This window comes from Panthera onca, chromosome B2 (assembly GCF_046562875.1).
Source record: "Panthera onca isolate mPanOnc1 chromosome B2, mPanOnc1 haplotype 2, whole genome shotgun sequence".
NCBI classification, from domain to species: domain Eukaryota; kingdom Metazoa; phylum Chordata; class Mammalia; order Carnivora; family Felidae; genus Panthera; species Panthera onca.
In genome coordinates this window covers 33,213,168-33,225,479 of record NC_138343.1, presented here as the reverse complement: position 1 = coordinate 33,225,479, position 12,312 = coordinate 33,213,168, and the positions used below count along the sequence as shown (strand labels likewise).

Sequence of the window (12,312 nt, the reverse complement as noted above, 5' to 3'; positions counted from 1 at the left end):
TGTAGCAGACTTTGTCTTATTTATTTTTATGCTTACAGTACCTATAGTCGTGAATGAGTTAAAACTTAAATTAAAAAAAAAATGAGTAAATGTTGTATACTTACTGATTGGCAAAGAATGAAAAACTTTGTGCTTATAATATACTTTGACAGATTCTAAGATAAATACTGTTGGTTCCTTTAGTCCTAGAAACTGTTTGGTGGGATTAGGAGATATCATTTAGGGTGATCGTGAGCATACGGATATACCACACTTGAGGTATGGTGAGGTGCCACGCGTGTCTCAACTTGCTCTCCCACTTAACCCAAATCTGGGCTTCACCATTGATTGGACTTGACATGTAAAGTGTCACCAAGAGTCACCAAGAGCTAGGGTCTTAAATAGCGAAGGATCCTATCCATACCCAAGATTTGTCTGGCTTGTTTTTTTCCCTCGAAAATAGTTGATCTTCTTCAACATGCAATGCTGGGGCAGCTGGATAACCACAGGCAAAAGAATGAAGTTAGACCCCTGCCTTACTCCTTATACAAAAATTAAATAAAATGGGGCACCTGGGTGGCTCAGTCGGTTGAGTGTCCGATTTTGGTTCAGGTTATGATCTCGCGGTTGACGAGTTCATGCCTCGCGTGGGGCTCTGTGCAGACAGCTCAGATCCTGGAGCCTGCTTCGGATTCTGTGTCTCCCTCTCTCTCTGCCCCTACCTCTCTCATGCTCTCTCTCTCTTTCTCTGTCTCAAAAATAAATAAACATTAAAAAAATTAAATAAAACAGATAAATGGCCTAAATATAAAAGCTAAAACAATCACACTATTACAAGAAACATAGGGATAAATCAGCATGACATTGGATTTGGCAATCGTTTCTTAGATTTGACATCAAAAGCATGAGCAGCAAAAGAAAAACTAGATAAATTGGACTTTGTCAAAATTAAAGCTTCTGTGTATCTAAGGACATTATTAAAAAAGAGAAAAACCAGCTTATTTGTAAGTTGTCTATCTGATAAGGGTCTACTGTCCAGAATATATAAAGAACTCTTACAACTCATCAATAGGAAGATAAACGGCTCAGTCAAAAAATGAACAAAGGATTTCTCTGAAGAGGATATACAGATGGCCAACAAGTAAATAAGATGTTTATGGTCATTGGTCATTAAGGAAGTGCAAATCAAAACCACAGTCAGATATTACTTCACATCTAGTAGGAGGCTATAATTGGAAAAAAAAAGTGTTGGCGAGGATTTGGAGAAATAGGAACACTTGTACATTGCTGGTGCAAATGTAAAATGGTTCTGCTATGGAAAACAGTTTGGTGACTCTTCAAAAAGTTAAGCATGGGGTGCCTGTGTGGCTCAGTTGGTTGAGTGCCTGGTTCAGGTCATAGTCTCAAGGTTTGTGGGATCCATCCTCCCATCAGGCTCTGCACTGAGCATGGAGTCTGTTTGGGATTCTCTCTCCCTCTCCTCTGCCTCTCCCCCCTCCCCTCCCAACACAAAAACAAAAAACAAAAAAAATACACACAAAAGTTAAACATAGGGGTGCCTAGGTGGCTCAGTTGGTTAAGCGGCCAACTTCAGTCAGGTCATGATCTCATGGTTGGTGGGTTCGAGTCCCACATCAGGTTTTGTGCTAGCAGCTCAGAGCTTGGAGCCTGCTTCAGATTCTGCATCTCCCTCTCTCTCTGCCCTCCCCCTGCTCATGTTTTCTCTCTCTCTCTCTCTCTCTCAAAAATAAATGAACATTAAAAATTTTTTTTAAAAGTTAAGCATGGAATTACCATATGACTTAACAGTTTTACTCTTAGGTGTGTATCTAGAGAAATGAACCCATATGCTCACACAGACAGTTGTATGTGAATGTTTGCGGCAGCATTACTCATAATAATCAACAAGTAGAAATAGCCCAAATGCCCATTAACAGATGAATGGGTAAACAAAATGTGGTTGTATACATTTCATGGAATATTATTCAGCCATAGAAAGGAATGAAATACTGATCAACATACTACAATTTGGGATGAATCTTGAAAGTATAACACTAAGTGAAAGAAGCCAGACACACAAAGTCACATATTATATGATTCCTTTCATATAAGTTATCCAGAATAGGCAGATTCGTGAGAGAGATTAGTAGTTGCCAGGGAATAGGGGGAAGGAGGAATCAGTAATGATTACTTAATGGGTGTTCTTACTGGGTATGAGGTGATGAAAAAGTTTTGAAACTAGAGGTAGTGGTTGCACAACATTGTAAATACACTAAATAACACTAAAGTATATACTTTAGTTAATTGTATGTTATTTGAATCTCACCTCAATTTTTTTTAAAAAGAGAAAATAGTTGATCATGACATATTATCTAAAGGCACTTAGAAACTAAACTTCTGTAATGCCAGTGTTGAATTTGCAGTGTCTTTAGAATCTTTTTTTTTTTTTTAAACTAACAAGCTAATTTTATTATCTCCGATGACAAGAATTACCCAATGTAAGTTGGCTCTGGGGTTGCCAGATTTAATTTAGTGGTTTATATCATCAAGCACACAACAATTATTTCCCTCTTCCTGATTGATCATCCTTAACATATCAACCTCATCCCCATCCCAGTAGGTCTCCTCATGTTTCCAAGATGAATTCTACTTACTGAATTTTCTTGATATCTTCCAGTGGCAGGAAAAAGGGTTCCTTCTCTCTTTTTTTTCATTTGCCTTTTTATTAACTTTTCAAACCTACAGAAAAATTTAAAGAATTGTAGTGTTTACCCTTATACTTACCACCTAGATTCAGCAGTGGTAAACATTTTTGTCATACTCTGTTTTCTCTATATAAACATCTTCTGAATCATTTGAAAGTTGTAGGCGTCACAACCCTTCATCCTTAAATATTTCATCATGCTTCTCCTAAAAATAGGCATTTAAAAATTTAAAAAAAAAAAAAAAAAATGAGCATGAATGAGGGAGGAGCAGAGAGAGAGGGGGACACAGAACCCAAGGCAAGCTCCAGGCTCTGAACTGTCAGCATAGAGCCCAATGTAGGGCTTGAACCCATGACCTGTGCATGACCTGAGCCGAAGTCAGACGCTTAACCGACTGAGCCACCCAGGTACCCCTAAAAATAGGTATTCTTTCAAGTAACCACATACTGAGATACAAAAATAATTTACAAAAATTTTTACTAATAAGAAATATCTAATCTGTGTTTAAGTTTCCCTAGTTGTCTCCAAATGTGTCTTTTATAACCCTTTTTTTGTGTTTTTAATAAATCAGAATCCAATCAAGGACCTCAAAGACCGTGTATTCCTTTTGGTTGTTATATCTCTTTAAATCTAGAACAGTGCCACCACCTTGCCTTTTCATGGCAGAATGCTTGGTTTTTACTTTCTATTTGGAAAAGGTATAACTGCTGATGGTAGGTAGAAAGATCAATTCTAGGGGCGCGTGAGTGGCTCAGTTGGGCATCCAACTTCGGCTCAGGTCATGATCTCACTGCTCGTGAGTTCAAGCTCCGCATCGGGCTCTGTGCTGACAGCTCAAAGCCTGGAGCCTGCTTCGGGTTCTGTGTCTCCCTTTCTCTCAGCCCCTCCCCTGCACGTGCTCTGTGTCTCTCTCAAAAATAAATAACAACAACAAAAAGGATAAATTCTAAAAAGTAATAAAAATAATGGATCAATAGATAGCCAGGAAAAGAGGAGAGAAGAAACAATCTTGGACTTGCTAAGGCTCTAAGAAGTGGGTAAATGTTGGTGTGAACTTGCTCCTCTTAATGAAATGTTCACAAGTTCTTTTTTTTTTTCTCACTGTGTTCACATACTAAATAGTGTCATCCGCAAGTTAACTTTTAGGTTTGAAAATATGGAGTCTTCTTTAGCCCACTCCTGTTCCCTACCTGCAGTCATCTTTTTGGTTTAATGAATTTTTAGTTTCTTCACAGTCACAAGTACTTACTTATTGACTCTTCTGGTCTCCGTGTTTAATTCCCACTAAGTTGACGTTGGAAAGCCCTAGTAAGACCCTTACCTATTTTATTGATCCCTTTTCTAGTCAGATTTTTCAATCATTCAGAGATAATTGCAGTCACACTCGTGGGCTTGTGGCCTTAGTAGCAGTATCATTGGCATTGCAAAGGTGAGAGAAACTTCTTGTGGTTTGGAATAAGTATTGCTTACAGTCCAAAGATGCTACTGTTTGTGCTTAACTGGATTAGTTCATTATTCTGATTTCCCATTTGTGCCCAAAATTTGGGTAGTTTTCTTTTTCTCTTAAATAATTTGGATCTTTTTAAGTTTTTTGTTCAGAGAATGGAAAGAAAAGATACCTAATTTTATTTTCCTGGGAATCTGAGCTAATACTTAGACTTTTGATACTCCCTCTTGAATTCTGATTTCCTGAATTTCTTAACTCTTTTCTACCTCCATATTTTTGGATGATGTTCCTGACTATATATTCAGCACATAGATGAATTTTCTTCATAATATCAGTAATCTGACCTATGTATGTATATACATTGTACAAAAATAAATGTTCTGTGTTTGTGAATTTTTGCAAGGTTAGATACTTGACCATTTTCAGTAGTTCAGTTTAAGGGAAGGTTACAACTAATTTGTTTATAGAATTTGTGATGGTAATTATTATGTTCTTAAGATCAGGTGTTCAGGGGCACCTGGGTGGCTCAGTCGGTTAGGTGTCTGACTTCGGCTCAGGTCATGATCTCACGGTTTGTGAGTTCAAGCCCCACATCAGCCTCCATGCTGATAGTGTGGAGCTTGCTTGGGATTCTCTCTTTTTCCTGCCCCTTCTGCTCGCTTGCTCACTCTAAATAAATAAAATAAAATAAATAAAATATTATTTTTTCACATATATATAAAAGAAAACAAAGTGTTCAGAGTGTTACTAGGTAATTGGAAAGTTCTGGATAAGTTAAAAGTTTTATGCCTTTGAATAAATTCTCCTAATAATTGACGGTCTAGCCTGGGGCAAATTATTTACCTGTCAGTGCATTAAGGCCTCCTCTATAAAATTAATGTTTGGCAATATTGCTTCTGAGTTACAAAACTGCATTTCATGAGAGAACACTTATCAACATCACCAAATTCTTCTACACTGAATCAGGTTAACCTGATTATCAGAATAGTTGAAGCTGTTGTGCACCAAGCCCATTTTTTATTCAAGTAGGAAAAGCTGCCTTGGGCTGATAGCCTCAGTATGAGAGGCAGTTGGTGTTACCCTTTTTGAATGTCCCTGGTTTGCTGCAGTCTGCTGGACTATAGGCTTTGTAAAGGTAGGGGCCTCGCCTGTCTTGCTAGCTGTTTTATCCCTAGTCTCAGGTTGAGTGCTTAGCACATGAATAAATGCTCATTATTAAATGTTGGTTGAACACCAACCCTAAGGCATTTACACACATTGTCTCATGCAGTCTGCACAGCCAGCCCTATAATGCCAACTTGGTAATATAAAATATAAGTCAGCCTTTTGATACAAAAAACTCAGCTTTGTAGATGAGTAAATGGACATAGATGCATAGCCCCTTGTTCAAAGACCCACAGCCAGGTGTAGGAGCTGCCTCCAAACAAAGCCAATGTAAAATTTTACCATTTTAACCATTTTTCAGTGTACAGTTCTGTGGCATTAAGTTTATTCACAGCCATCACCATCATCTTGGCCTGTGCCCTTTTCCCCGTTGGTACACTGCCTTCCTTTGTTCTTCAGGGTGCTTTTGGTTTAATCTGAAATCATGTTAAAACTTCTTCGAGTGCAAACAGTGAAGGAACCTGGAAGCTTAAACTTTCAGACTAGGCTGAATACAGAGTCTGTGTTCTCCCTTTTCCCATTTCCTCAGCCAACTCTATTTCACGTAGAATTTCTTGTTGGCTAATAATAGCTGAGTATGTTGATTTGAACGGGAATACATGCTATCATATCTACTTGTTCTCACATTGAATTGGAGCTGTTTGGTCTATTTCTGCCGTTGCTTGGTCCAGTCAGGCAGTGATCTAAGTGGTCCAAGTGGGAGAAACTGTGTACCCACATTTTGAACTGTGTACCTGCCATATGGGTTAGAGCACCACTGGGCTAAAGTCCACTCTTGGCCTTGTACTTGGGAAGTTAATTTGCTTTGTCATCCTCTACTCCTGCTTCCTGCCAGGAGTCCAGTTTAGTACTTTCATTTTCACTTTGGGATTTAAAAGTGTTTCTTAATCTTTCTCTGGCTGAATTATGTATATAATACAGGTACAAAGGAATGGTTTTGTTGACTTAGCTGTGGGATGAGTTGGTCTGTGTGAAACAAGATTTGAGTTAGGGGGACAGATTTGCGTAAGGTAGTTGAACTTATTCGTGTTTCTGCTGCAGTGGTCTTGAAGTCCTTTCTGATATCAGGCAGAGCCAAGTGGTGAAATATGACACATGCTGGGGATGAGAATTGGCAATTGTCCTGAGTGCACAAATAGTTTCTTCCCTCCCAAGCATATTTTACAGCCAAGTGAACAGAAAACAATTCAGCAGGCTACTTGCTGGAGTTCTGTGGCAGAAAAATCATCTTTATAAAAGGGTGGACACATAGCTTTTACACAGAGTTTTCAGAAGAACAAAATGCAAACTAGGCTTATTTTCCTTTTCCTCATTTTATCCCTGATTCCTAAGTGTAAGACTGATTCCAGATACACTCCTAAGGCCTGTTTGTGGGTGGTAGAGGCTGGGCGTCCCCAAGTTTGACCAGTCACGTATTACTCATTTTGGATCACAGTCAGCTAGCGAAGGAAGTTGCTGAGAAGACTAAAGTCCAAGCCTTCCTATTGAATAGTCAAGCAAACAGTTTGGCCCCTGGCCCAGCTCTGCTGCATGTATATTTTATCTAGTACACACACAACAGGCAGGCAGTTGGTGGTGGTGTAATTCCAGTCAATACGACTAATATGACAGGCCACCAATGCATGAGACTTGACCTGAGGCAGCTGCTCTAAATATAGACCTCCTTTCTGGCAGCTGCAAACACCTGGAGGAGCAGGCAGGCCCCCAGCAGAAAAGTATTTGCTGTTAATAGTATGTCTGTTGAACAGTTGTATACTGTCAGAGCTTATTTCATGCTATGTTTATGTATAATTAAAAACAACCCACTGGATCCATTGGCTTATGTTTGGGTTATGTTTAGAAAAATGCAATTTGTGTTGTTGTCTACTGTGGGGACTGGAGATGATGTCACTAGTTTAAGTAAGACCTTAAGAGGAGCGGTTAATGTAATTACTAACAATTTCTTTGATCTTTCTAATGAATACAGCTTGCTCAAACCCCTTAGTGGCCTTTGGTTTCTGGCATGGATGAACACGCTGTCAATCATGTGTTTCTGTTCAATTAGGGACTCTGGTTTGTATGCTTGGTAGTTCCTTCTGACATAAGGGGGTTTATGAGTAATTAAAAAGAACACCAACATTTACAAAATGGTGCTTCCAAAACAGAAACTACAAAAGCTTATAAAAACATGTAAGAGATACTTAACCTTTCTAGTAATAAGATAAAACCATCTTAAAATAAGAAACATCAATGTTTTAATTTTTTATTTATTTTTAAAATATTTATGTTGAGAGAGAGAGAAAGCGCGTGCGCGCTAACTGTTGAGGGGCAGAGCAAAAGGTAGAGAGAATCCCAAGCAGGCTCCACACTCAGCACAGAGCCTGACACATGGCTGGATCCCATGACCAGGTCATGACCTGAGCTGATATCAAGAGTCAGGTGCTTAACTGACTGAGCCACCCAGGCACCCCAAGAGAAAACCATTTTAAGGCCTTACTGAGATCTTCCCTTTTACCTGTCAGATTGACACAGATCTAAAATTTTGGAGGAACACTGTTGATGAACAAATGAGGGAATATACACTCATACATTCTTGGTGGGAGCATTCATTAAGTGTACAGCTTTATTGAGGGAAGTTTAGATACATCTATTAAAACCACAAATCCATGCTCTTTGACCTAGCAGTATCCCTTATAGGAATTTATCCTACAGATGCATTTGCATATACATATATATATAATATATATATATATAATATATATATTATATATATATATATTGCATATATATATATAAACGATATGTGCTTAAGCTTATTTATGGAAGAATTAAAGATTGGAAACAAACTCATAAGTGGACTCGTTACATAAGTAATGATGTATCTGTACATTGGATACAGCTATAAAAAACAATATTCACTGTGTACTGATAGAGGAATGTCTTCATGGGAATAAAGGGAATAAAGCAAAGGACAATGTATAATATATCACTAATTGTGTAAAAGGGGAAGAAGAAAGAATATCATTTGCTTGTATATGCATAAGGAAGTTCTGGAAGGGTATTTAAGAAAGTGATATGAACAATTATGGGTATGTGTGTATAGGAAAGAAGAGATAAGATGGCTAGTTTTCACTGTACAAAACTTTCTGAACCATCTGCATGTACTGCCTTTTCAAAAAATTAAGTACTTGGAATGTTTTTTAAAATCGAGCTTTTTTGAATTCCAGGCACATTTATAGAGGAGCTCTCTTTTTCTTTACCCGTACTTGCTATCCTTGTGGGTAAAAGAGAGATTTCTTCATATTGTTGTTGATGATGCTGATGTTTCTTACTTTTTATGTGGGCACCTTGGGAGAAAAGTGTTGCACAGGTTTGTTAGTCCTGGGTTTTTCCCTGTTGTTCCTCAGCCAGAATCGGTGGCTCTGAAGATTTATATACCAAGAGCCTTCGGTTTGATAACAAGTCCTGAGAAGTAAGCATTTTCCATTTGTTTGACAATCAGGATAATATACTCTGGACAGGACTAAAGTCTTTTGTCTTTTCTTTTTGTTTGTAGGAACCTACAAGCAGCAATTGGCGCCTATTATGACTTTGAGAGCCCAAACATCAGTGTGCCCTCTATGTCGTTTGTTGAAGATGTCACCATAGGAGAAGGGGAGTCGATACCTCCAGATACTCAATTTATAAAAACGTGGCGGATCCAGAATTCTGGTAAATGGATAACAGGCAATTCTTCATTGCCCAGTTTTTTTGTTTTGTTTTGTTTTGTAGTTAAAAGAATTAGGGAAATGTTTTAGCTTCAGGAATGTGCTTTGGTAATTCTGAGCTTTTTCATATACATGATACAGTACTTTTTTATGCTGGTGTGATGACCAAACATCAGTGAAATGTCCCCTGCTTTAGATCAGGAAAAATAATTTAGATCTTTCATCCTTTTTTTTTTTTCCTTTCAATTTAAGTGTTGATGCCTCTAAACAATTCAATATTCATTTGATACCAGGAGCTAGGCCTGTGTGTAGTGATGGTATTATCTTCACCTGTACAGTTCTACTCCATCATTTTAATTCTGCTCTAATTAATCTTCCAGTTCTTTCCAGCAGACTAGAGGAGGTACATCCTTGAATAGAACAAGGTAGTTAGAAAGAGCTGTGAGCATCTGCTCTTTTGAAAGCTCATTTCTTTATAACCATAAGGATGATTCTTTATGAAATTTCCTTGAGGTATCTCTCTACAACATTAATACCACTTTGAAAATAGGGTAAGAAATGTGGGGATTTGTTCAGAATGGGAAAGATGAAAAGATTGAGAAGTTTTTTTTTAAAGCATTGTTTTGATGTACTGCTGACTTTAAGGAAAATTAAAAATAAGTTAACAACAGTTCTTTGAAAATGGTATCTGGTAACAGTTAATTATCTTTTACTTGTTATTATAATGACTTTTTAAATTTGAATGGGTTTAGTATTGCTAGTTTCCAGTAACAATGCTGCTGACTGGATGAGGATGCTTTAACTTCCTTGTTGCTAAGGACTGAACAGGGAAATTCTGAGAGATGGAAAACTAAGCAAAAGGCATATTTAGCTAAAAATCTGTGGGTGTGGGGGAACCCTATCTAGCAAGGTGTGATGTGAGCTGATTCAACTCTTGGGACTCAAACCTGTAAAAGTGACCTTTTATTGACTGTTTACTTTTCAGTTCTTTAGACTTTAATTTTTTTATGATGGGAAAAAACTGACTACACTAGCCTTTTATATATAATGTACCAAATTGTGATTCTTAGTTTTTCTGGCTTATTTAGAAGTAACTCTCCCTTGGATGGAGGTTCAGTATGCCACTGAGGAAATGCATATAGTCTGGATTGACCCAGTGTTGTAGATGATAGGGGACATTCGTGGCTTTATAAAATTTTTAGTAGCTTCTTCTCCCTTTTGGTTACAATGGTGTGGGGCATCGTTAGTTTGAGAAGCACATGGTAATATGGAAAAATAGCCATGTTTTCTATTTTTTTTGAAATTCTTTTTTTTTTTAAAGGTCGTTTATTTTTGCCTAATTTCTTTCCCTTTTGAGAGGGTCTGATTTCTTTCTCACTTTTCTTAATGTTGTGGGCTTTTAAAAATATTATAACAGCCTCTTTAGTTCAGCTTCTGTTCATCATATTTCTGCTCTGAATTACTAAAACCTGCTGTGTTGCTGGTCAAAACTCCTTTTGAAACTTATACATGAATAGGTTTTATTTCATGAAAAAATTTAATCTAAGACCTCTTTTATTTGTACTGAAAACACTGAAAACAGTCAGGCTTTCCGTGAGTTCTTCATTGCGTTTTTAAATATTGAAAGTTCTTAGAGTACTGTTGAAATATTTAAAATACTGTTTGGTTGCAGAAACCATTTTGTATTTCAGAAAGGCTCTTGATACATCCACTCACTCACTAGACAGTTCCTTGAGTTAATGGGAGATTGGGAGAGATTGATCTAAAATGGCTAGAATGTCAAATCAGAGCCCCAAAGAGCCTGCCTTTCATCTTGACTTGGAGAGAACCTGTACTGGTGGGCCTGGCTGCATTTTTCTGCCTACTTTTGTGTAGTATCTCCAGTTTAAAGTAGCCTCTGGGTCTGCAGTCTTTCTTCCTGTGAAAGGACATTTTTTGCCTGAACACCTCTTGAAAAGTTGGACAGCAGTTGGCTGGAGATTTTACCTTTCAGGTTACTTTAAACATGTAGATTTTTGTATCCTTCTGGAAATTGTTCAGTTGTAAAATAGTATTGTATCTGTACACTAAATGCTTTCCATTTGATTAAGGAGAAACTGGCGTCCCATAACTAAGGAATCGGTATGTTATTAAAGAGTAAGAGGGAAAACATGCACGTGTACTGGTTCTTTAGCATCATTCTAATCTGGCCTGAGTTCTTTCTGGAAATAGAGTAACACAGAAGAAGGGCAGGACTTAGCTATTTCTCCTCTGACTCTTTTCCTCTCATTCATAACCTTCTCTAAGAGATAAGTGCTCACTGAAATAGTTTCACAAATAATTTTCATGGCATCTTTCTGCTGTTATGTTTTAGGCATGCCAAGCATTCAAATATACAACAGGTGAGATTGATAGGAACTGCATATAGCTGTCCCAACAGTTTCCCCAAAGAAGATGGACATCACACATTGTTTAAAATTCAACTTTTAATACTGTTTAAATCCTTGGTTTCAGACCGTAGAAAAACAGAAGTGAGACATTTAATGACAGACGCAGAATCCCAGGATCCAAACCTTTGGCACTATATAAGTACTAGAAGCTTGGGAAACTCAATCAGGAAATCTTACCATTAAAATGGAAAGTAAAAATTTGAAACTGCCCTCCATGGTGAAAGTAGATAATTTTCCTTACCAACACTTACAGCTTCCCAGTACAACTGGGATGTTTACAGCCATGCTTTATTGTCCAACTGTAGTGAATGTTAAGCTGAGCATGTTATGGTAAACTCTGGTGTTCGTGGACTTTGGTGAAGTAGTTGAGATTGTGATGTGAGAAAGTGGCTTCAGAGGCAACTTTATTTTTTGTGAACACAAAACAAGGGTTAAGAAAAGTCCTTGAGAGAGAACAACTGTTTTATCCATTTTTCTTTTGACTCCTTGAAATATTTAATTTCTACCTTTCTCTTCAGTATGACTATAGAGAAGGTAATTCTGCTTCATCCATTCAGCAAATAGTGACAAGATCAATGAAAGTCCCTTTTTGCATGTAGCTTAACTTGAAATGTAATCTCCAAGCTTATGGGGGTTAAAAAGAATAGAGGAGCTTCACTGAGGTTTTTTTACTTCCTCATTGCTCTTTGGATGTTCCTTACTGTCTCCAAACTATTTCTATAATCACTTATACCTAGTAAGCCCAGGCTTTCTGGAACTGATAAGACTTTTATCTCATTTTTGCCATGTTCTCTATCATCTCAAAATTGCCATATTGCAGAATTTTTTTGTTTCGTATTTACTTTTTATTTGTTTGAATAAAATTATACTCCACAATAACTGGAGAATCACAGCCTTGATCC

General features: G+C 37.5%; 1 protein-coding gene across 2 annotated transcripts in view; it reads left to right on the top strand.

The window, feature by feature from the left end:
* ILRUN (inflammation and lipid regulator with UBA-like and NBR1-like domains) overlaps nt 1-12,312 on the top strand; it is a 95,692-nt gene that overhangs the window by 28,719 nt on the left and 54,661 nt on the right. For both annotated transcript variants that reach the window (XM_078446836.2, XM_078446835.2), the window contains exon 2: nt 8,831-8,985. In XM_078446836.2, coding sequence (XP_078302962.1) covers nt 8,831-8,985 — 155 coding nt within the window. The remainder of the gene's footprint in view (nt 1-8,830; nt 8,986-12,312) is intronic.